Source organism: Raphanus sativus, chromosome 5, assembly GCF_000801105.2.
Source record: "Raphanus sativus cultivar WK10039 chromosome 5, ASM80110v3, whole genome shotgun sequence".
Taxonomy (NCBI): Eukaryota; Viridiplantae; Streptophyta; class Magnoliopsida; order Brassicales; family Brassicaceae; genus Raphanus; species Raphanus sativus.
The window spans coordinates 5,558,334-5,582,175 of NC_079515.1; the positions used below are offsets into that span (position 1 = coordinate 5,558,334).

General features: G+C 37.2%; 5 protein-coding genes across 5 annotated transcripts; 3 read left to right on the forward strand and 2 right to left on the reverse strand.

Annotated features, from left to right (window-relative positions):
• Positions 1–254: 254 nt before the first annotated feature.
• LOC130495104 (uncharacterized) lies at positions 255–844 on the reverse strand. Its single transcript, XM_056986211.1, has 2 exons — positions 655–844; positions 255–534 (listed from the first exon to the last, which is right to left on the reverse strand). Exons 1-2 carry the CDS (start codon positions 799–801, stop codon positions 397–399), a joined length of 285 nt encoding a protein of 94 aa, XP_056842191.1. The 5' UTR covers positions 802–844; the 3' UTR covers positions 255–396.
• A 305-nt stretch (positions 845–1,149) lies between these two features.
• On the reverse strand, positions 1,150–6,022 carry LOC108862383 (protein STRUBBELIG-RECEPTOR FAMILY 7). The gene is made up of 16 exons (XM_018636489.2): positions 5,581–6,022; positions 5,165–5,300; positions 4,991–5,062; positions 4,832–4,897; positions 4,662–4,733; positions 4,497–4,565; positions 4,339–4,410; positions 4,189–4,254; positions 4,041–4,103; positions 3,626–3,957; positions 2,929–3,218; positions 2,578–2,849; positions 2,356–2,488; positions 1,897–2,030; positions 1,660–1,816; positions 1,150–1,569 (listed from the first exon to the last, which is right to left on the reverse strand). The coding sequence occupies exons 1-16, from the start codon at positions 5,672–5,674 to the stop codon at positions 1,438–1,440; spliced, it is 2,160 nt and encodes a 719-aa protein (XP_018491991.1). The 5' UTR covers positions 5,675–6,022; the 3' UTR covers positions 1,150–1,437.
• Positions 6,023–10,607: 4,585 nt separating this feature from the next.
• LOC108838732 (triacylglycerol lipase OBL1) lies at positions 10,608–13,362 on the forward strand. The gene is made up of 5 exons (XM_018611610.2): positions 10,608–11,103; positions 11,175–11,437; positions 11,528–11,561; positions 12,104–12,765; positions 12,857–13,362. Exons 1-5 carry the CDS (start codon positions 10,758–10,760, stop codon positions 13,112–13,114), a joined length of 1,563 nt encoding a protein of 520 aa, XP_018467112.2. The 5' UTR covers positions 10,608–10,757; the 3' UTR covers positions 13,115–13,362.
• A 2,472-nt stretch (positions 13,363–15,834) lies between these two features.
• Positions 15,835–18,157, forward strand: LOC108859958 (triacylglycerol lipase OBL1). The gene is made up of 5 exons (XM_018633857.2): positions 15,835–16,241; positions 16,312–16,574; positions 16,664–16,697; positions 16,982–17,643; positions 17,735–18,157. Exons 1-5 carry the CDS (start codon positions 15,896–15,898, stop codon positions 17,990–17,992), a joined length of 1,563 nt encoding a protein of 520 aa, XP_018489359.1. The 5' UTR covers positions 15,835–15,895; the 3' UTR covers positions 17,993–18,157.
• Positions 18,158–20,095: 1,938 nt separating this feature from the next.
• On the forward strand, positions 20,096–23,498 carry LOC108858033 (uncharacterized). The gene is made up of 7 exons (XM_018632023.1): positions 20,096–20,407; positions 20,470–21,009; positions 21,108–21,734; positions 21,838–21,972; positions 22,077–22,606; positions 22,703–22,784; positions 22,878–23,498. The coding sequence occupies exons 1-7, from the start codon at positions 20,096–20,098 to the stop codon at positions 23,496–23,498; spliced, it is 2,847 nt and encodes a 948-aa protein (XP_018487525.1).
• The last annotated feature ends 344 nt before the right edge of the window (positions 23,499–23,842 follow it).

Sequence of the window (23,842 nt, forward strand, 5' to 3'; positions counted from 1 at the left end):
GTTATGTTTTTTATAACTAGTTAAATTAATTGATTAAATATTTTTTTAAAAAAATAATAAATTTCAAAATATTTGTATTTTTAAGCAAAACTATTTATAATTAGAAACGGAGGTAGTATTATACTATTATCTAATATAAAATTTCTGCTACTCAGAAATAAAGTTACATTTGTTATGATTATATGATACTGTAGTTTCTAGGTCTTATTTATTCAATATCTGTGTTTGTATATGTGTGTGTGTGTATATATATCTAGGTGTGGTCATGAACTTTATTTGGTAAAATGAAATATCTTAGTTGAAGCCTAAAGATGAGTCCAAGAAAACATATAAAGATACACCTAGGTAAATTCTCGAGAGTAACATTTAGAAAATGTCCATGAAGCATTAGGCTCATCACCGGCCAGAGGAGGATGCATCATCATCGCCCGTGGATTCTGATCTTTGCGAGCCTTCAACTTTTTTCTCGGTCTCTCTTCTTTTCTCTTCTCTGTCTTCTTTCCCTTTATTAATCCTCTCCCTAATCTCTTCCTCCTATTACAAGAAAAAAAAATTCATAATTACTACTAAGACAAATGTTTTTTTTAATAACAGAGAACATGTTGAAACCTTGTAATCTCAGTTAATTAGTAGCTACATATGCTGTAAACTTACATTGTCAAGTGATTTAGCGTCAGGAGTCCTGGAACCATGAACACCCGCTCGGTTCGAGGCTTTTCCAACCATTGTCCTCACGCCGTAGTACAGACCTTCACACTTTCCGGCGGCTCTTACAGATCCCGACCATTTTCCGATCATCATTTTTCTAGCTTGATCCTTACCTTTGATCGTTCCTAAGCTTGACCTTCTATATATGAACGTGAGGTGTGGTGCATTACTACTATCCACTGCTTGTCACGTGTCACTAAAATGTCCACGTGGTGTACTCAAAAGTCTAGTAGATCACCACGTGCCATTTGAGTTCCGGGTCGGGTTAACAAACGGTTCCGGACCTTCCGGTTAATCTCAGTCGATCGCATTCGATGCCGGTTACTGACAACCGAGATCGCTAAAACCAAGACCGTTAATTATATTTTCTTTATTAACACCTAAAATTATTTTAAGAAAATAGTAATAATACAAATGGGAAAGACCGTATTAGCTCGGAACTCACAAAAGGACATGTTTTTTTTCTGTTCAATGTTGTTGGAAACTAAAAAAGGCTACAACTCGGGAACACATTACAAAGAAACACATGAGATTGTACACTGCGTAAAGGTTGTTGTCTGTTGTTGTTATTCTCTCAGTTTTATGAAAAATAAGAATAAAAAGAAGAAAACTTTGGTTTGTTGTTGATCGTCTCTCGTCTCTTGTCACTTGTTCTCCTCCGACTCAAAATAATAAGAGTAAAGCTTTTTGTTTGTTGTTTTTTTTTTTTGGATCTCTCAGGTAAAGAATTTACATGTAATCATTTGCTCCGGAGCTACCAGATCCGACTCCAACAGTTCTCTTGCTCATGTTAGCTCTCTGCACCAACACAACCAACGCCTGCACCACTTCAGACATCGGTGGTCTGAACTCTGGCTCCGGCTGTTTACAAGAAAATTACAAAAAAACAAACATTCAGATCTCATTCTTTCCATGTACACACATACACACACATTTCTATGTATACGTTACCTGAACGCAAAGTGCGATAACATCTGCAAAACGGGAGAGAGATTTAACAGGGTAAAGCCCTTTGAGAGCTGGATCAACCATTTTGCTCAATGCATCAATGTCATGAAGCTGAGGTGTTGCCCATCTCACCAATGACTGCTCAGATCTTGACCTTGTGCTGTAATTACTTAACTACTTCAGAACATTGTTTCACACTCTTAAAAAACCGATTATATTTGGATTGCAATAATAGTGTACCTGTCGAATGGTTTTCTTCCGGTCAAAAGCTCAAGCATCACTACTCCAAAACTGTAAACATCACTCTGCAAAGAGTATTGGCCTGACATTGAAACTTCTGGTGCGCTGTATCCTTCGTCGTTTTGGTTCAGTAGCTGCACATTGTATCACAATCATAAGTATTAAAACCAGAACCGAACTGGAACCGAGTTGGACCAAAAACAATTTCAGTTTTCAACTTTGCTACTTGAACCAAAACCAAATTTTATAGATAACCGAACGGTTCCTAAATCCTTTTTTTCGAAACGAAAACCTAAAAACCAAAAAAAAAAATCAGAATATTATCCGGTTTTCAACTTTGCTACTTGAACCGAACCAAATTTTATAAATAACCGAACGGTACCCAAATCTTTTTTAGATACCCGAACCGAAACCGAAAGGGAAAGGCCCCAAGCAATGTTGGAGGTTACTGTACATTACCTCATTGGCAGTAGGGAGGAAGCTAGCGAGACCAGAGTCTGAGAGATGAGGATTCAGCTCAGAGTCAAGTAAAATATTAGCTGATTTGATGTTCTTATGGACTATAGACGGGGAACAAACTTCATGCAAGTACCTGCAACAACACTTTTCCATGAGCACTCTTTGCCATATAATAATAGGCAAATAGATGCGGCGGTTAAAAATGTTTTTAAAAATACTTACTCCAATGCGCGTGCAGTGCCAAGAGCGATCTTCACACGAGGATTCCATATCAAAGGTTTGCTTTCATCTTCCGAAAGATGTAAAACGTCATGCAACGACCCGTTTCTATGAAACTCATATATCACCAAGTGTTGTCCGTGTTCAGAACAATAACCATCAAGCTTCGTCACGTTCTCATGATCCAAATGCGCGATTTTCGATACAATCTCGGTGAAATCTTCAGCTGTGTCAGTGGGAAGAGCAGAAGAGTCTATTTTCTTCACAGCAAGTACCTATCGATCGGATCAAACACAATATGAGAATATTAAAGAAGCCCCTCGTAACGATTTTATTCAAATTTAATTAAGTTACCTTTCCATCATCAAACTGAGCTCTGTACACTCTTCCAAAAGTGCCTTCACCGAGAAGGTTATCGACGCTGAAACTATTGGTAGCTATTTGAAGATCTGCAACCGTGTACACATTCACGTTTGAAGGGACCAGGACTGCGTGTTTCTTTGCAACAATGGGCTTCCTTGGTGTTGAATCTTCTTCATCAAACGACTTGTGTCGCTCAGATGGTGGAGGACGTAGATTCATTGACAGTGAAGTATCCAGCTTCTTTGTCTCAACTACTGGTGGTGTCTGCATAGACTTGTTCTCTGTAACCAACACGAATACAAAGTTAAAACACACACATAAGAACACTTAAATTCGTACATGACTAGCCAGTAGGATTAGTCCATTTATCTTACATTTATAAAAAAAAAATATATTAGTTTTTATGATGAATTATAAAATTACTTTGATGAATTCTCAAATTTAGAAATGCAAACAAAAATAATTGGACAAATGTGTGTATTTGTATTAACACTATTGCTTAATTTAACGTATTTAAACTAATTTCAATCGATTTAAACTGATTTTAACCGATTTAGAACAATTTAAACTCGATTTAAACTGATTAAACGGTTTTACGAAAATTAGGAACAGTTGCTACTATACCAGTTTTTAGAACAATGATTAAATGTATATAGATTACTAGAGATTCTTTTAACTGTGTTATTACCTTGATGAATGTCATTGGAGGCGACTGTGAAGGGCTCGTTAACGTTTTGATCACTCCTTTCAATGTCAGTGGACGATGTCCGCTTTGATCTTTTTCTCTTGACCAAGAAGAAAGCTATGACTGCTGTTACAACCAACAACGAAATGACTATTCCTGCTATTCCACCAGCTCCAAGCCCTGAGCTCTTGGAGTCACTGCTACTGCTGGAATCACCACCACTGGATGGGGATGATCCTCTGTTACCGGATTTAGGAGTAGGTGATCTACGGATAGGAGGTGTGCCGGGAGGTGGTGGAGGTGCAGGCCCGGTGTTGAATGAGTTACCATCTTTTCTGTTTCCAAAGATTCATTCATGACAACATTTAGTGAGATTAAGAAATAAAAAAAAAAGTTTCAAATGATGAAAAAGACTTACTGCAAGTTAATGCCTCTCAAAGAATCAGGAATCCAGCCTGTGAAACGATTGTTTGCAATGTTCCTAAGGAAAGCAAGAACAACATCAAGGTGGTGTTTATATATATGATAAAAAAAATTAAAACCGGATAAAGTTTTATATAACTCACAAATTTTCTAGGGGAAGTGTGGCTAGAACATCAATGGTGCCTGTGAACTGATTGTTCTGAAGATAACTGTGTTAAGTTCATAAAACGTTATTAGTGTTAACTGGTTTCGCTTGAGTAAAGTTCTTTCAAAACTCATGGAGGCCTACTTACATTGACTTTGCACTTGTAAGAGAGCTCATTGTGTTGGGAAGAGAACCTGCGATGGTATTGGAAGAGAGGTCCCTGAGAAACACACACACACACATGAATTTGTCAGAACATTTGTTGGTTAACTAGTTTAACCCAGGAAAGAGAAAAGAGGATCTTACAAGATAGATAGAGAAGTGAGTTTTGTGAAGTCAATAGCTAGTTGCTTAAGCTGGTTGTGAGCAAGATTGCTGTGCAAAAACACATGGAGCATTAAATAACCAAAACTTGTCCAAGAAATGTCTGAAGATAGGTAACTGAACTAAACCAAGAAACAGAGAACTTACAGGTACTTGAGAGGTGTCATTAGAGAAATGGAATACTGGGCAGATCCAGTGAACTGGTTATTAGCGAGATTCCTAAAACAAATTCAGAAACTTTTATCAACATAGGAACACAAACAGAAAGAAAGTTGTCAAACATATATATATATATAGAGAGAATCATCAAAACATACAATCTCTCCAGATTTGGAGGAAGCTGATAAGGCAAATCCCCTCCAAGGTTATTGTTGCTTAAATCACTGCAGGGTTCCACCAAAACCAATCTTGAGATTGTAAGCTATGCCAATCAAGAGAAAAAAAAAAAGAAACTTTGGAGCATGATGAGTTCTTACAACTCAGTAACAGAAGTCAATTTATCGAGCTGGTATCCTAGCGATCCAGAAAGTCCAAGACCTGATAACTTTCTGCAAGCAGATTAAAAGAAATAAACAAATGTATTAAGGCATTGATACAAAGATAGAAACACAGTGATGGATGATTCTTAAAATAAATGATTAAAAATTTACATTTGAGTAACTCGTGAGCCAGAACACGTGATGCCTTTCCAGTTTTTTTGTCCACAAGGATCACCTCCTGTTGCTGTCCACTGTGATAGCTGTCCTGGTGAATTCATGGAGGTGAACATGTTGTTTAACGCCAAACCTGCGCACATATTCAGAATCAGAGAAACTTGAGAGTTAACAACATTCAAACCCATTAAACTGAATCTTTATTTGGTTGGTTCTGTGAAAGCAGATCCAACGTTAGAGAGGGGTTTTATGGACAGAAAGTTTTGAGCTTTGGGGATGAAAAACATAAAACCCAGAATCACCGATCAAACTTACACAAAATAAAGGATTAGAAAGAAAAAAAAAACAAGAAAAGATGGAGACTTTTTGGGGGGGAAACAGAGAGGGAGAAGCAGAGGAAGAGTAAAACTCACTATCAGATGCATCTGTGTCTCCAAGGATGAAACTTGGCTTCAACCCTACAATGCAGAGTATAAACAGAGCCAATACCACATGATTCTCACTCATCTTCCTTCCTCTCTTCTATCTCCCTCTCTCTCTCTAGAACCCAGATGAGACAGAAGACAACCCAAATGGCAAAATCCCAAAAGGAGGAGAGAAAAAAAAGAGCTTGAGTTTGTAGATTTTTTAGACTTTTTCTGTGTTCTGAGATTTTATTTTTATTTTATTATTTTTGTGTTAGCTCTAGATTTTATACTGTTTCAGCCATAAGACGAGTTAATCGAGTAAAGCTGGAGGGCGCGATTTGCTATAAGCCTGTAAGTAAGAATCCAAGAGGCCATTGAAATAGGCTTGGCTTAGCATTTCCTTTTGCATTTTTTATTATTCCTAATTTTAATTTTTTTATTGATTAATGATACTCTTGTGAGATGCTAATTTTCCTTTCAGGTATGTTCATGAATGAGGTTTGTTTAAAAACAATTTATATTGGTTGGTGTATTCATGGTTATGGAACAATTTATATTGGTTGGTGTATTCATGGTTATGGTCTGACGCATGTCCTTTTTTGGGTTTTTTATGCAGTCCTCTCATTCCCACAAATAAAAAAAAAAAAAAAAAAAAAAAAAAATAAAATAAAATAAAATAAAATAAAATATATAAATAATACAAATAAAATAATAACTACCTGTAGTTTTCATTAGCCCCCGACGCGCTTTTAGAGGTCGTCTTTTCTATTCGGTATTTTAATTCTTTTAAGCTTCTAACATTTTTTTCTTTTTTTTTGTTTCTGTGAATAAACCGGAGCTTTCATACAGTACATATTTACTTCGAAGATTGGTCATGATTGGGTCTTTCCATCATTGCTTTGAAGATTTAGTTACTTTCCCTTCACATCTAAGTGGAATTTAAAAAGGAAATAGTGTTACAACAAAAGGTAATTAGTGAATAACATGCGACTGATTAGTGAATAAGTATATGTGTTAAAATGTGTATTAATATCGCAATTATGGGTATGCAATGTATTTAATAAATTCGTCTTAAATAAATTCACGAGATTCTTGTTTGAGTGTATGAGAAAAGAGAATAATTATTCACTGCTACACTAATTAATTATTAGGTTTAACATCAGCGGTTAATTACTTGAAATTATGGTGCATCCTGGTTCAGCACTATGCCAATCATTTCGTTAACTTTGAACTTTAATGTCAAAAAAGAAGTTATACATCAGGATAATCAATCATGTAGTTTAGATTATCCCAATGAAAATGAAATAATTGTTTGGTAATAACGTGCTAATCGGTCACTCTACGTGGTTTGCCTCTCATTCCCTATAGTAATGTCTTCGTTGAAAAATTCTAACTTGCTCTTAATATTTGACCGGCCATCAAAATACGTGTTTCGGATATTAACTTTTAAATGCACCGACGAGACAAATAAATACGGTTTTGCATTTTAGCATTCTGGAGAAATAGAATTGGAAAACTATATTATATTGATACGATTTGCAGAAACCATTGGCGATATCTATCTATTTTCTGAAAGGAAATATACTACTTAAATAACAGATTAGTATTTATGTATTTATAATAGAACTCAAGATATACTTAAATTCTCGTATTTTTTTTTGAACTTTGAGTGTTTTATATTCTTACATATGTTTGATACATGTAATTTAATATGAAACTGTTATACATGCTTACTGATAAATAGATTTCAATAGCCAACCGTGTGCCAGCAAGAAGGAACAATCTATATTAAATAAGGAAAGATATGATGTATCTCTCCAGCAATTTTTGTTTTTATGTTCAAGATCCATTCATTCAAACTTAACAAGTACATATATATTTTTGAAAACAGATGTCAAGAAAACATTAAATAAACACGAAACACAATCAGGTTAGCTTTGTGAAACCTGACGTTTACCTACAAATATTCGTCGGGTGACGAAAACACTCACATTAGTTATCATGCTAGTGTTTATTATTTATTATCGTTTTTGTTCGTAGGATTGTATGGTGGAGCAGGTATTAGACCATGATTAACTGGAGTTCTTAGGGGTGGAATATTTAACATAATCTTTTGTTAAAATTAAGAATCGGTTCTTAAATTCTGATAAGAACCACATTCTCAAGAATTCCCACTAATCATGTTCTTAGGTATATTCTCGTTTCAATGGGAACTTGACCCGGACTATTAATTTTGATAAGTACAAAGTTTATAGACAAAAATAAACAAGAGAAGAAGAAGTACGAATCATTATGCACAAAACGAGTTGCGTTTAGTAGCTTACAACAATACATCTTTCAGAAAAAACAATGAACCCGTTAAACTACTAGGCCAGGTCACACGAATCTGACTAGTCCACACGTAATGGCTGTCGTTTATATGCTTGCCGACAAACTACGCGTCGTTTTTATTTCTGATTTTCTACAAAATCTAGGCGACCTAATTACGTTATTTTGGTAGGTCCATACGCAACGGATGGAGGAGAACTATTTGCTTCCATAATAAAACGGTCGGTGCGTGCATGTTAGTGTGTATTGTGTACGTTTTTTTCTATTTATCTATTTCCCTGTAAATAAATCGATGGTGTATATGCTTCTGTGGTTTTTTTTTTTTTTTTTTTTTTGCTAAAAGATTTACTAGCATTCATAAATCAAGGCAAGATCACGTCATATGCTTCTGTGATTTACTTTAAAAGATATATTCCACCACGAAATTTAAATAACATGATATGTATAGATCAACCCACTACAAAAGCCTTTATATAGACTGGATCTTGTAAAGTATTCCTAGGTTTCGTAACGTTCACAGGCTTGGTCGTTGTTAACTGCATCGTGGTAGTCTACGTATCGTGGTAGTCTAGTGATTTTCACTGTAGGAAGAATCGTTTTGTACTTTTGTTGGTCTTGGATCCTGGTTAGAAATCGATTTTTCTATAGTGTAAAGTTACTATCGTTTTTTGTGGTTAGCTGGTGTGAGTATCTTACTCCCACGTCACCGGTAGTCTGGTAGATAGACTCGGGGAATGAGTCGATTGCGACTGCCATACAACTTTGATTAATAAGAAAACGTATATTTTATGCCCTTTATCGTTTTATTCCTTTGGAGTCCAGGAGTCTGTATTGAATATGGTTTTGGTGTTATGTACAGACCGAATAATATAGTTTTTCTTTTAGTTTAAATAAATAAAGCACTGAAAGTTATTCGAACACTAATGTCTATAAATATCAAAATAAGCCACTTGCTAAAAACACAGTCCACCAAAAACTCTTATAGAAAGACAAAGAATAAAAAAATAAATTAAAATATATCATATAGATAGATGTAGTTCGTCAAACTAGCTTTATTTTGCTATAAACATATCACAAATTCACTGAGAATCTAAAATCAAATAGCTAAATGAAACTGGAATCACACAAAGAGAAAATGCTTTGCTTGTTGGAGAGTTTACTTTTTCGGAATAATTGAAACAGAACTGATAAAATACAGAACCGACGTCTTGCGTGCATGTCAAGAGAATACAAATTTATTCGTCCCAAAAGGTCAGAAGACTTGCATTAGATGATATAAATCGTTCTTTAATCTATAGCGAGAGTCAAGAGAGAGCCGCTTTACAACTTCAGAGTACAAATATCATATCTACTTGCAAAAACTAATACCGTCCTATAATAAGGACAACATAATAAGGCAGATTCCCAAGCATCCTAAATCCTTAGTCATAGTGATTAATTTACAGTGATACACGTATCATTTGGGGTTCGATATTTACTCTAATCTTAGCTTAGAAAGAGTTCTAACTCTTGTTTTTAAGGTAATGTGTAAAGAGAGCAATGAAAAATTGTCAAAATATGGTGAGAAAAGGGAGGGAACGAGAGGAGAGGACACGTGAACTGCAGGACATGTGTTGGATTGTTGGCCCGTTGTCCGTTGAGGACAGGGGCTCACTTTCTGAACACTTTTACACGTAGGCACGCACAGTTGTTGGGCCATTGTTATCGAAGCCCACTTTCTGTACACGTACACGTGTCCGCGTTTATCAGAAATTTTCATTTGGTCTTTTTCATTCTCTGGCATTAGTCCATTTTACATCGATTAATAGTTGACGAAAAATTCGATGAATAGACAAAAAGGAAGCAGATAGATCTGTTATATTTAAATATCAGGTAATATTTTGTTTTGTGGTAAAAATCAGGTTATATTTTGCTCATGTTATTTCAATAACTATTGTTTATCCAACAAGTGTTCTTTATACAAAACGTGAAGAAAGCAAGCTCTTATTTTGTTTGATTCATGACAAGACTTTCTATAGCTTTTTCTTTTCTTTGAAAAACTTTCTATAGGAAAGAACACAAACAAATATCCAACGTTAAAACTTGAAATTATATGTAGCATCTAGCGATTTAGAGTAGCAAAGAAAGTAGAGTGGTATCTAAAATATGAGATGAAAACTGCAGCAGTGATACGGCCTGAATTAAGACTAAAGAAATGGTCGTGAAGAATAATTCGTAGTGGGGAGAATGCTTCACGCCGTATTTAAGGTACTAGCACATGTTGGTTCTGACTCAGAAGAGTACTTGGATGTATTCCTGAACTCCTCCTAATGAACAAAAAAGGAAACTACGTACTTCAAGTTTGAAGTAATATAAAAGCGTAACGAGTAACAAACAGAGAGTTATTACGAAGCATTGAACATATCAGAAGAAAACATTCCTTAACAGAGACTCAACTGAAAGTTGAATGGTAGGTGAACAATAAGCTTCTCTTTCTATCATTTGGATGCCAAAAAATAAATAAAAAGTGCATTGAGCAGTGCAGTTTTTGTTTTGGACACGAATTAAACTTTCCAAACTAGATTCTTTTTTGTTTATGTTAATTTTGCCAACTCTAATACATAAAAATGACTGACAACATACAACAAAAAAAAAGAAAAAAAAAGTGAGAGTAAAAATTGACGAATTTAATCTTCAAAAAAAAAAAAAAAAACTTTAACCTAGACAAGCAACATTGCCTCTGTGACAAATAAAAGCATAAATCAACACAAACAGAGATATATATACATATGTCATAGTGCATGCAAACACACTAATAAAGAGTTACAAGCCACCTTCCATCTGATCGATACAAAGAAAGAGAGGGAACAAGAGACATGCGCAAAGACAACGAACCCGATCCGGGTTCAAATCCGGGTCACAGGTCAAACTACTTGATTATCCGACCTCACCGAGGTGGATACAGAGACCTTTTTCAATACGGTGTGAGAGGAAACGAAACAAGCAAGAAGAAGTTCCTTGAACGACCTGATGATTACTCCATCAGCACCACATCGGTGATCGATGATCACCGATGGGTCATTGTCGTCTCGATCCTCGTCCGTAAGATCATCGGACTCCTCCGTACACCAATGGAATACACGGGTTTGGTCGTTGACTTCGTGCTCAATCTCTTGTCTGCGAATGGTGGCTTCTTCGGTTTGGTTCTCGGGTTTATCAAAGGTACAAACTTTGAGATAGATAGAAATTTAAAAAAATTAATTTTTGATGTGGATTGTGATTGTGTTGTGCAGCGAAGGTAGTGGTGCCAGAGAGAGGCTCTGTGAGTTTTGTTAGTACGATTGGTCAGCTTGATGGGAGGATTGATCTGTATAAAGGTTGGAGTTTCGTCGAACAGTTGGTGTGCATGGAGGATTCGGTTAGTTCCGGTTCTTCTTCTGGGAGGGTTGAAATCGAACCGGGAAGTCGTGGGCTTGTGGATTTGTGTGTGATGGCGTCGAAGCTTGCGTATGAGAACGCTAAGGTTGTTGAAAACGTCGTGAATCTCCATTGGAAGGTAAGTTTAGTCTAAAAATAGAAACTTTCATGAAGATAATAAATAAAGTTTCCAACTTTATTAAAAGTTTCAATCTTTTTATGAATGCAGATGAATCTGGTGGAGTTCTTGGATTGTTGGAATGGTGAGAGTTAGGACATGATTAACTCCGTTCTCTTAGCTGATGTTTTTAACTTATGATTTGATATGATATTTCTTTATTTCTTTTATATTTTTCGGCTAAGAGACGGCTATTAGAGCATCATTATTGCATGGTCCTTGTGGTAAAGTTCTTAGTATTCATATATGTATATGTATATACTATATATGCGTATATAATTGTTCGCTAAAGACTTTACGGAAACCGAAATCGAAAAGCTCTTAATTAAGGAATTTTCGGTTTCGGTTTCCGTAAAGTCCTTAACAAACAATTATATACGTATATATAGTATATACATATACATATATGAATACTAAGGACTTTACCATAAGGACCAAGCAATAATCATGCTCTTATATCTCTTATTTAAGAGACAGTTCTTAGTTTTAAAATCTAAGAAAAACTAAGAACCTTAGTCGAAGCTAAGAACCCAGTTAAGAGACTGGGGTTAACGATGGTTTTAGACTCTTAGCACATTTGTTTACTTTTTTTAAACATGAACAAACACTTTTGTGTTATCTTTGCAGATTATCAGAAGCAGATGTCTACACAAGTGTTTATGCTTACTGATAAGGAGAAAGATGCAGACTTGATACTGATCAGCTTCAGAGGCACTGAGCCGTTTGATGCAGATGATTGGGGAACTGACTTCGACTATTCTTGGTACGAGATCCCCAATGTGGGTAAGCTTCACATGGGTTTCATCGAAGCAATGGGTTTAGGTACCAGAGACTACACTCCCACTTTCGACTACCATCTCGTAGAGCTAAGATCCTTCAAGGAAGAGAATCATATCAAGAATCTCCCGGAGATGGTAGAGAGAAGCGCTTATTACGCGGTTAGAGAAACTCTGAAACGTTTGCTTGCGGAGCACGGAAACGCCAAGTTCGTAGTCACGGGTCACAGCTTAGGAGGCGCGTTGGCGATTCTGTTCCCCACGTTGCTGGTGTTGAAAGATGAGACGGAGATGATGGAGAGGCTGCTTGGAGTTTACACGTTCGGACAACCTAGGATCGGAAACAGAGAGATTGGTAGTTTCATGAAAGCCAAACTGAATCACCCTGTGGATAGATACTTTCGAGTTGTGTACTGCAACGACCTTGTTCCTAGATTGCCTTACGACGACAAAACGTTCCTCTACAAGCATTTCGGAGCCTGTCTGTACTATGATAGTTTCTACAACGAGACAGTAATGCTATCATCACTGAAAACAAACTTTAAAGGTTTTTAGATTTGGACTTAATTAACTAATGATTGGTTCTTTCTTGCATGTTCAACAGAAAGCAGAGGATGAACCGGATCCGAACCCTTACGGTATGCGTTTTGCGATTCTTGCTCGCGTAAACGCGGTTTGGGAGTTAGTTAGAGGCTTGATGATGGGGTTCATTTACGGACCTGGTTATAAAGAAGGATGGTTTAGGATCTTGTTTAGGATCATAGGACTGATGATTCCAGGTCTCTCGGATCATTGCCCGACTGATTATGTTAACTCGGTTAGGCTTGCACCGGGTTATGACCTTCAGATGTCCCCTCTTTGAAGAGTGCTCTGTTTTTTATATGCTTGCCGACAAACTACGCGTCGTTTTTATTTCTGATTTTCTACAAAATCTAGGCGACCTAATTACGTTATTTTGGTAGGTCCATACGCAACGGATGGAGGAGAACTATTTGCTTCCATAATAAAACGGTCGGTGCGTGCATGTTAGTGTGTATTGTGTACGTTTTTTTCTATTTATCTATTTCCCTGTAAATAAATCGATGGTGTATATGCTTCTGTGGTTTTTTTTTTTTTTTTTTTTGCTAAAAGATTTACTAGCATTCATAAATCAAGGCAAGATCACGTCATATGCTTCTGTGATTTACTTTAAAAGATATATTCCACCACGAAATTTAAATAACATGATATGTATAGATCAACCCACTACAAAAGCCTTTATATAGACTGGATCTTGTAAAGTATTCCTAGGTTTCGTAACGTTCACAGGCTTGGTCGTTGTTAACTGCATCGTGGTAGTCTACGTATCGTGGTAGTCTAGTGATTTTCACTGTAGGAAGAATCGTTTTGTACTTTTGTTGGTCTTGGATCCTGGTTAGAAATCGATTTTTCTATAGTGTAAAGTTACTATCGTTTTTTGTGGTTAGCTGGTGTGAGTATCTTACTCCCACGTCACCGGTAGTCTGGTAGATAGACTCGGGGAATGAGTCGATTGCGACTGCCATACAACTTTGATTAATAAGAAAACGTATATTTTATGCCCTTTATCGTTTTATTCCTTTGGAGTCCAGGAGTCTGTATTGAATATGGTTTTGGTGTTATGTACAGACCGAATAATATAGTTTTTCTTTTAGTTTAAATAAATAAAGCACTGAAAGTTATTCGAACACTAATGTCTATAAATATCAAAATAAGCCACTTGCTAAAAACACAGTCCACCAAAAACTCTTATAGAAAGACAAAGAATAAAAAAATAAATTAAAATATATCATATAGATAGATGTAGTTCGTCAAACTAGCTTTATTTTGCTATAAACATATCACAAATTCACTGAGAATCTAAAATCAAATAGCTAAATGAAACTGGAATCACACAAAGAGAAAATGCTTTGCTTGTTGGAGAGTTTACTTTTTCGGAATAATTGAAACAGAACTGATAAAATACAGAACCGACGTCTTGCGTGCATGTCAAGAGAATACAAATTTATTCGTCCCAAAAGGTCAGAAGACTTGCATTAGATGATATAAATCGTTCTTTAATCTATAGCGAGAGTCAAGAGAGAGCCGCTTTACAACTTCAGAGTACAAATATCATATCTACTTGCAAAAACTAATACCGTCCTATAATAAGGACAACATAATAAGGCAGATTCCCAAGCATCCTAAATCCTTAGTCATAGTGATTAATTTACAGTGATACACGTATCATTTGGGGTTCGATATTTACTCTAATCTTAGCTTAGAAAGAGTTCTAACTCTTGTTTTTAAGGTAATGTGTAAAGAGAGCAATGAAAAATTGTCAAAATATGGTGAGAAAAGGGAGGGAACGAGAGGAGAGGACACGTGAACTGCAGGACATGTGTTGGATTGTTGGCCCGTTGTCCGTTGAGGACAGGGGCTCACTTTCTGAACACTTTTACACGTAGGCACGCACAGTTGTTGGGCCATTGTTATCGAAGCCCACTTTCTGTACACGTACACGTGTCCGCGTTTATCAGAAATTTTCATTTGGTCTTTTTCATTCTCTGGCATTAGTCCATTTTACATCGATTAATAGTTGACGAAAAATTCGATGAATAGACAAAAAGGAAGCAGATAGATCTGTTATATTTAAATATCAGGTAATATTTTGTTTTGTGGTAAAAATCAGGTTATATTTTGCTCATGTTATTTCAATAACTATTGTTTATCCAACAAGTGTTCTTTATACAAAACGTGAAGAAAGCAAGCTCTTATTTTGTTTGATTCATGACAAGACTTTCTATAGCTTTTTCTTTTCTTTGAAAAACTTTCTATAGGAAAGAACACAAACAAATATCCAACGTTAAAACTTGAAATTATATGTAGCATCTAGCGATTTAGAGTAGCAAAGAAAGTAGAGTGGTATCTAAAATATGAGATGAAAACTGCAGCAGTGATACGGCCTGAATTAAGACTAAAGAAATGGTCGTGAAGAATAATTCGTAGTGGGGAGAATGCTTCACGCCGTATTTAAGGTACTAGCACATGTTGGTTCTGACTCAGAAGAGTACTTGGATGTATTCCTGAACTCCTCCTAATGAACAAAAAAGGAAACTACGTACTTCAAGTTTGAAGTAATATAAAAGCGTAACGAGTAACAAACAGAGAGTTATTACGAAGCATTGAACATATCAGAAGAAAACATTCCTTAACAGAGACTCAACTGAAAGTTGAATGGTAGGTGAACAATAAGCTTCTCTTTCTATCATTTGGATGCCAAAAAATAAATAAAAAGTGCATTGAGCAGTGCAGTTTTTGTTTTGGACACGAATTAAACTTTCCAAACTAGATTCTTTTTTGTTTATGTTAATTTTGCCAACTCTAATACATAAAAATGACTGACAACATACAACAAAAAAAAAGAAAAAAAAAGTGAGAGTAAAAATTGACGAATTTAATCTTCAAAAAAAAAAAAAAAAACTTTAACCTAGACAAGCAACATTGCCTCTGTGACAAATAAAAGCATAAATCAACACAAACAGAGATATATATACATATGTCATAGTGCATGCAAACACACTAATAAAGAGTTACAAGCCACCTTCCATCTGATCGATACAAAGAAAGAGAGGGAACAAGAGACATGCGCAAAGACAACGAACCCGATCCGGGTTCAAATTCGGGTCACAGGTCAAACTACTTGATTATCCGACCTCACCGAGGTGGATACAGAGACCTTTTTCAATACGGTGTGAGAGGAAACGAAACAAGCAAGAAGAAGTTCCTTGAACGACCTGATGATTACTCCATCAGCACCACATCGGTGATCGATGATCACCGATGGGTCATTGTCGTCTCGATCCTCGTCCGTAAGATCATCGGACTCCTCCGTACACCAATGGAATACACGGGTTTGGTCGTTGACTTCGTGCTCAATCTCTTGTCTGCGAATGGTGGCTTCTTCGGTTTGGTTCTCGGGTTGATCAAAGGTACAAACTTTGAGATAGAAATATAAAAAAAAAATTTGAGTTTTTGATGTGGATTGTGATTGTGTTGCAGCGAAGGTAGTGGTGCCAGAGAGAGGCTCTGTGAGTTTTGTTAGTACGATTGGTCAGCTTGATGGGAGGATTGATTTGTATAAAGGCTGGAGTTTCGTCGAACAGTTGGTGTGCTTGGAGGATTCGGTTAGTTCCGGTTCTTCTTCTGGGAGAGTTGAAATCGAACCGGGAAGTCGTGGGCTTGTGGATTTGTGTGTGATGGCGTCGAAGCTTGCGTATGAGAACGCTAAGGTTGTTGAAAACGTCGTGAATCTCCATTGGAAGGTAAGTTTAGTCTAAAAATAGAAACTTCATGAGGATGATAAATAAAGTTTCCAACTTTATTAAAAGTTTCAATCTTTTCATGACTGCAGATGAATCTTGTGGAGTTCTTGGATTGTTGGAATGGTGAGAGTTAGGGCATGATTAACTCCCGTCTCTTAGCCGGTGTTTTTAACTTATGATTTGATATGATATTTCTTTATTTCTTTTATATTTTTCGACTAAGAGACGGCTATTATATCTTTTATTTAAGAGACAGTTCTTAGTTTTAAAATCTAAGAAAAACTAAGAACCTTAGTCGAAGCTAAGAACCCACTTAAGAGACTGGGGTTAATGATGGTTTTAGACTCTTAGCACTTTTGTTTACTTTTTTTTAAACATGAACAAACACTTTTGTGTTATCTTTGCAGATTATCAGAAGCAGATGTCTACACAAGTGTTTATACTTACTGATAAGGAGAAAGATGCAGACTTGATACTGATCAGCTTCAGAGGCACTGAGCCGTTTGATGCAGATGATTGGGGAACTGACTTCGACTATTCTTGGTATGAGATCCCCAATGTGGGTAAGCTTCACATGGGTTTCATCGAAGCAATGGGTTTAGGTACCAGAGACTACACTCCCACTTTCGACTACCATCTCGTAGAGCTAAGATCCTTCAAGGAAGAGAATCGTATCAAGAACCTCCCGGAGATGGTAGAGAGAAGCGCTTATTACGCGGTTAGAGAAACTCTGAAACGTCTGCTTGCGGAGCACGGAAACGCCAGGTTTGTAGTCACGGGTCACAGCTTGGGAGGTGCGTTGGCGATTCTGTTCCCCACGTTGCTGGTGTTGAAAGATGAGACGGAGATGATGAAGAGGCTTCTTGGAGTTTACACGTTCGGACAACCTAGGATCGGAAACAGAGAGATTGGTAGTTTCATGAAAGCCAAACTGAATCACCCTGTGGATAGATACTTTCGAGTTGTGTACTGCAACGATCTTGTTCCTAGATTGCCTTACGACGACAAAACGTTCCTCTACAAGCATTTCGGAGCCTGTCTGTACTATGATAGTTTCTACAACGAGACAGTAATGCTATCATCACTAAAAACAAACTTCAAAGGTTTTTAGATTTGGACTTAATTAACTAATGATTGGTTCTTTCTTGCATGTTCAACAGAAAGCAGAGGATGAACCGGATCCGAACCCTTACGGTATGCGTTTTGCGATTCTTGCTCGCGTAAACGCGGTTTGGGAGTTAGTTAGAGGCTTGATGATGGGGTTCATTTACGGACCTGGTTATAAAGAAGGATGGTTTAGGATCTTGTTTAGGATCATAGGACTGATGATTCCAGGTCTCTCGGATCATTGCCCGACTGATTATGTTAACTCGGTTAGGCTTGCACCGGGTTATGACCTTCAGATGTCCCCTCTTTGAAGAGTGCTCTGTTTTTTTTGAACCGGAATAAATCTTGACTGAACCGGAACTCGGTTAAGATGTTGGTTTTGTAAAATAAAATAAGATGAGTTCTGGTTTTGTTTAGTTTCTTGAGCTTTAGTCAATAAAATAGTAAATTTCCAAAATAAAAAAAGTTTTATTTTATTACTCGTGCATATAATTTTCGCATTGGTTACCACCAGAGGCAAAGATCACACACTATGTCATATATAAGATGAAACAAAAAGAGACTTTATTTGGTCAAAATGAAACTAAAACCAAAAACGTCCAGAAGATTTCATACTATGAACTCCTTTTGTCACATAACATCATCCATGGCGTCTCTCTCTCCATAATCCATATGTTTCAGGAACAAAAACTCCACCAGCTTAGTCGGTGGATAAAGTGTCTCTCTCTTTTGGTTGATGCAAAATAACCAAAAATAAAAAAAAAACCACAAGATTGATTCTTTAGGTTAAAAAACGAAAGTTTGCAGGGTTTTGCACCAATAGAAAAGAGAGGATCAAAAGTTTCTTGGAGAGGGGATCACACCATGCAGCCAACAACACCAACAAAGATCTTCAACATTAACGGAGCTCCAAAGAAGAAGAGGTGGAGAGGATGAGCGGAATATAAATATACATATCTAGAGTTATATGTAGTGGGTTCATTTGAGTGAGAACTCAAAGGGCTCTGTCTCTATTCATCGCCATGGATGTACCAGCAGCAAAGCATGGTGGCACAACGGCGGAGGATATAGAGACGAGCTCGCTGTTCCTTCGCCAAGGAAACACATTTGCTTGTGAAGGCATGGCCTTTGCTGAACTTTCTCTTGAATTCTGCCATGATAATTAGGGTTTCTATTATTGAGACCCTTTTTTGTTATTTAAGGTCGAGAATATGGGTGCCAGAAAAAAAAACCCTTTTGTGGGTGATGGAAAAGAGAGAGAAGGAGAGCAACTGAAAGACTGTGATAAACGAGAACAGGACTTGAAGAGTTTATATAGAGAATAAAAAGAAGAAAGAGGTGTTGTAAACAAAAAGGAAGTGAATTAAGAGGAGATGAATATGGTCTTGATTTTCTTAGTTCATTGACATTGAGATTTGCATGGCTCGCTTTGAATTCTCCGATGAACTATACTTTCATGACATCATGAATATTTTATTGTCATTGTCAAATCTATGGGTTCTATAACAATCCGTGTAACACCACGTTTTATGTTTGTCTATATATCTATTAATAATAGAAATCACAATTAATGTTGAATTATGTCTTTTAACCTAAATAATGCATTTGTTTAAAAAAAAAATTAAAATGTATAAAGAGGTGATTTTTCAGAAAAATGTGTATTTTCATTTTAAAATTTATATTATGTTTTAAAAGATTGTAAAAAGGTATAACAATGTGACTTTTATCATAATTTTTTTTATAAAATTTTAAAAAGTTATCTTTTGTCTAAAATATGTTGTTCATTTTCAGAATATAAATAGTAAATATCTCATTTTCATGTCCATAAGTCCATTAAATGAAAAAACGCAAATGAAAATGTGTAACTATAAGGACACAAATGAAAAGTTGTTTTTTTTTTAAAAGGACACAAATGAGAAGGTGTGATCATAAAGATACAATAGACATCTATATATATATGGTTGATGATGCTTATGTGTGTGTAAGTTTTTAGTGTTGGTAGTGTGTAAGTTTTTAGTGTTGGTAACAACAATAATACAAATCAACACACAGTAGAAAATAGGGCAATTGCATAGTATATACATAAAAGGAAAGATAATTAGCTGACCGAAAACATACTGTGCATTTTTCTGATATCCCAAGTATATCCTTATATTGTGAATAGTAGTTTATCAACGTGACTAGGTAGAGGAATAATATCCTACGCAGATTTAGTGTAATTATGACAGTATATGGAAGTAAATGGCGAATTGATTTCTTCAAACCTGCAAAAAACAGCTTTTACTTTCATTATCAACCATCCACCATCAACCCTCCGATCTCCCAACATCGGAATTTTAGTTCTTTATTGTATTTGCTCGGCGGAGTAACCGAAGGAAGTACTTGGAGGATTAGGGGAGGATTTGGTGGAATCAATGGTTTCTTGTCGACTTGTTGATTGTCCGGAGTCACCGGAAGAGGAAGAAATGGGGCCAATACCCGATATGATGTTTGCACCCGGCGAGGAACCAGTTGGCGTTCGTGTTTTAACTTACCACTCATCAAGTGCTTTGAAACGGATTTTCTCAGCTCTAGATGCAGAGGAAATTGAAGTTATACGGGGATCTTCGTTCGGGAAACTAGTTGATATTGCAGAGAAACCAGTGTTCTCCGGTAGATTGCCCGGTATCTATTATCCCGGCAGCTTAAAACGAAGAAGAAGTATGAAGCGTGGTTTCGATTTGCTGGTAAACCGGTTAGGTTCTCATTAAGAGAATTTGCTATTGTTACTGGTTTGCCCTGCGGTAAGTTCCCTCGTAAGTCCAAGATGAAACTGAAGAAAACAATTGTGGAGAAACCGTATTGGCCGGCTTTATTTGGCAAAGTGGAGGTTGTGACCGTCGCAGATGTAATCAAGATGCTCTACCGGAAAATTGTAAAAGACAGGGAAATCCGGATTAAATATGCTTGCTTGGCTATACTAGAATCTGTCCTTCTCCCAACAAGCAGTAAGATGAAGATATCAAGAGAGCATGCTGAAGCGATTGAAGATCTTGGAGAATTTCTCAGTTATTCTTGGGGAAGAGTTGCATTTCAAATGTTGATTGGTAGTATCAAAGAGAGAGATGAGATAGCATTGTCGCAAAATACAATTGCTGTTAAAGGATTTGCACTTGCGCTACAGCTCGTTATGGTTGAAGCGGTTCCAGCGTTGACAGAGGTTGTCCAAGAGATTTGTTCATCTTCGGAATCCGATAGCGAAGATCTTGAACGTAACGGTCATGATATGTTCACCAAGAAGCAGACCCTAAATCCTGCACATGCCAGAAATGTAGACAAGCAAAGCGATGTAAGTTATGGATATTGATTGATTTGGCTGAAATTATGGTTAATTTGTAGATTAAACCTGTAGATTCTAAATTGTGTATGGTTATTGCATTTGTATAGGCTTCAGTTTCAAGTGTTCTACTTGCTTCCCCTACTCTTCCAATTGATGTTTCTTGTTGCGAGTGGTCTGATGAAGAGGAAGATGTGAAAGTTGTCAATCTTGTTACGCGCATCACAAGAAACAAGGAGTTTACAGTTGCTTCTTTTCGTGGTGGCGTTAAGATGAGTGAAGTGGAGCGTATGCGAGAGGTGGCGACATCAAATGTAAAGGGCAGAAAAGCCAAAACGGTCAACCACTATGGTCAGCACCCGGATCCGCGGCATCTCGCTGAGCGTGTGATAGCCCAACTAACACCCAAGTTTGAATTAATGGATACCAACATCAAGTCTGCATGTTCGACTGTTGCTGCGATTGAGGGCAAAGTTGTTGGGCAAGTGGATGGTTTGTTTGCTAAGTTCAAGGAAGAAATGCTTACATGTGTTAAAGAAATGGTATCAGCAATGTGTAAAGATTTCGTAGGTGTTCATACTGGTGCATCAAAGATTCATGCGCCTGTCTCCAACGCAGCAGCAGGACATCCAAGTAAGATAACTCCCGAACCGGATGTGCATCGAAATACTATACAAAACGTGCTAAGCAACCTAAGCGAATACTATACGCCTCCACGCGTAAATCATAGGCATGAGGTTTGTTTTCTTTTACTATACATTAGTATGCACGTGTCTTGGTAGTTACAAGTAGTTGTGTAGGTAATTTGGAGCTATATCTAAACTTTGTGAATTTTTTTAGGAGAATAATATGACTGGAAACATCACAGATCATGTAGCCTCCGGTTTTGTATGTGGTTCGCCGGTTGATGAACATTGTGCTCAATCAGCAAGCAGTGCGAATCGTACCCGCCAAAAGTCGTTTGCTCTTAATTTGGTAACGTCCTTTGTTGCTACCTATTGGCGAAAACTTCAACTATCTGGTTATATCGAAAATTAACCACATTTTTACTTTTGTTTGAATAACATTTGCTGCTCCAGGAAGCTGAGAACAGGCTAAACCAAAACCATAGGCTCGAACCGTCCTTCTCCCTTGGGCTTACTCAGGAGGATCAGACCCAGAGGATTGGGCATAATGAGCAACCAGAGGGTCATAAGCATGTAGCGCCGCCTGCCATGGCCGTTGAAGACAATTTAGAAGAAGGTCAGGGCTCAGGTAAAAGTATGTCTCGTAGGAGGGAAGAAGGGGATATGGAGGACTATCCCTCTTTCTCACTTGGGTTAACTCAGGAGGATATGAACCAAGGACCGGGCAATTTGATGGCTAGGGAGATGCCTCAGCGGGAAACAACTCTGCAGACGACTGTTGCAGATAATATTGAAGAAGGACAAGTAACACGAAAAAGTAAGAGGAAGAGGGGGCTTCCCTTAGGTCTTGTCGAGGATTATCAATGTGGTCGCCACATTATGTCGCGGGCTAGAGAAGCGCAGATGTTTGTTTTTGGTACAGAGAGTGTAGCAGAGATGGAAAGGAAGTATGAGCGGCTCACAACAAAACTCAGAGACCAAGTGTAAGTTTCTTTTCGCAATTTATTGTGGGTTGATATGCAGTAACTTAAATTTTACTTGAGTTCCTGCTAATATGCTATCTACCGAGTGTGGTGCAGGGTGGTAAACGTGGAAGGACTTTTTGTAAGCGGAAAAGACATTTCTCTCATTCTCGCGCGAACGAGGTTTTTTCCGGCCAAGGTTGTATAGTAGTTGCACTATCTCTACACTTCCTACTATATAAGTGTATTGTTTGTGAATTGTTTTGCATTGTGTGTATATGCGGCGTTGTAGGTTATGGATATGCTTACACGAGTTTTACGTTCCTCGATTATGCATCTCATGGACGGCGATAGGCAACACCGGGTTGCATTTCTAGATTCCAAATTTGTCGCCGCAATGAACAGGACGTTCCCAAAGTTTTGCAAGAGTTTAGATAAAGCGGCATACATGTTTCCAACAGGATTGAGGGATATGTTTCCAACATCTGACACGATGGAGGTTCCACCAACTAGGTACTACTTTCCATTCTTTGCTGCAAAGAACCATTGGGTTGGGATTTGCTTTGATGCTTCGGAGGGCGTTCTGACTGTTCTGGATAGCAATAATGGAATGTTAAAGGATAATGTCGTGGAGAAGAAGTTAAAACCGATTGTCCTAATGCTTCCTTATCTCGCAAGATTTGCTTGTCAACTTTCTGGTGATTTGTCAATTATCCACTGTTTTGATGTTGTGCGGCCGAAATCGGTGGAGCAGATTACCAAGCCTGCTGACTCTGGATTAATGGCTTTGTTGCTAATGGGCAGACACGCTATTTATGGCATGGAGGCATGTAAAAATATCACTTCAGATGTTCTTGCTGCCGAAGGGAAGCGTGCAGCTATATTGACCTATGAGTTCAAGGAGAAGTTGTAGTAACTGAAAGCTGTTGTATTTCATTTCTGTTTACCTTTCAAACACTTTAGTATTGTTATTTGTGGTATCTCTGAATTTGTATTTGTAGCGTGTGTCCTGGTTATTGTAATAATCCGTAGTAGTTTGGTAAGCTTGGACGTGAGAACTATTTGTAGCTGCATGTATTGTTATACATCAAAAATAATTGTAGGCTGAATAATTTCTGGCTTACACCGTTATTATGCAGTTTTTCTATTAAATAATGATTTCCTATATCATACCATATGCCACATCTGCAAACTTTGATAAGTTGCTTCACACGCTCCGTTTTTGTGTTAGGTGGTGGTTATATACTATATTCTATT

Excerpts from the sequence above, each read along its gene's own strand:
- LOC108859958 (XM_018633857.2), top strand. The coding sequence starts at position 15,896 with ATGCGCAAAGACAACGAACCCGATCCGGGTTCAAATTCGGGTCACAGG. Across the intron at positions 16,242-16,311 it reads GGTTCTCGGGTTGATCAAAG|CGAAGGTAGTGGTGCCAGAG; the intron begins GTACAAACTTTG and ends ATTGTGTTGCAG. Across the intron at positions 16,575-16,663 it reads TCGTGAATCTCCATTGGAAG|ATGAATCTTGTGGAGTTCTT; the intron begins GTAAGTTTAGTC and ends TCATGACTGCAG.
- LOC108862383 (XM_018636489.2), bottom strand. The coding sequence starts at position 5,674 with ATGAGTGAGAATCATGTGGTATTGGCTCTGTTTATACTCTGCATTGTA. Across the intron at positions 4,898-4,990 it reads TTGACTTCTGTTACTGAGTT|TGATTTAAGCAACAATAACC; the intron begins GTAAGAACTCAT and ends GGAACCCTGCAG. Across the intron at positions 1,570-1,659 it reads TTATCGCACTTTGCGTTCAG|CCGGAGCCAGAGTTCAGACC; the intron begins GTAACGTATACA and ends TCTTGTAAACAG.
- LOC108858033 (XM_018632023.1), top strand. The coding sequence starts at position 20,096 with ATGGTTTCTTGTCGACTTGTTGATTGTCCGGAGTCACCGGAAGAGGAA. Across the intron at positions 20,408-20,469 it reads AGCGTGGTTTCGATTTGCTG|TTCCCTCGTAAGTCCAAGAT; the intron begins GTAAACCGGTTA and ends CCCTGCGGTAAG. Across the intron at positions 21,973-22,076 it reads AGTCGTTTGCTCTTAATTTG|GAAGCTGAGAACAGGCTAAA; the intron begins GTAACGTCCTTT and ends TTGCTGCTCCAG.
- LOC108838732 (XM_018611610.2), top strand. The coding sequence starts at position 10,758 with ATGCGCAAAGACAACGAACCCGATCCGGGTTCAAATCCGGGTCACAGG. Across the intron at positions 11,104-11,174 it reads GGTTCTCGGGTTTATCAAAG|CGAAGGTAGTGGTGCCAGAG; the intron begins GTACAAACTTTG and ends TGTGTTGTGCAG. Across the intron at positions 11,562-12,103 it reads GTTCTTGGATTGTTGGAATG|ATTATCAGAAGCAGATGTCT; the intron begins GTGAGAGTTAGG and ends TTATCTTTGCAG.
- LOC130495104 (XM_056986211.1), bottom strand. The coding sequence starts at position 801 with ATGATGATCGGAAAATGGTCGGGATCTGTAAGAGCCGCCGGAAAGTGT. Across the intron at positions 535-654 it reads ACGCTAAATCACTTGACAAT|GAGGAAGAGATTAGGGAGAG; the intron begins GTAAGTTTACAG and ends TTCTTGTAATAG.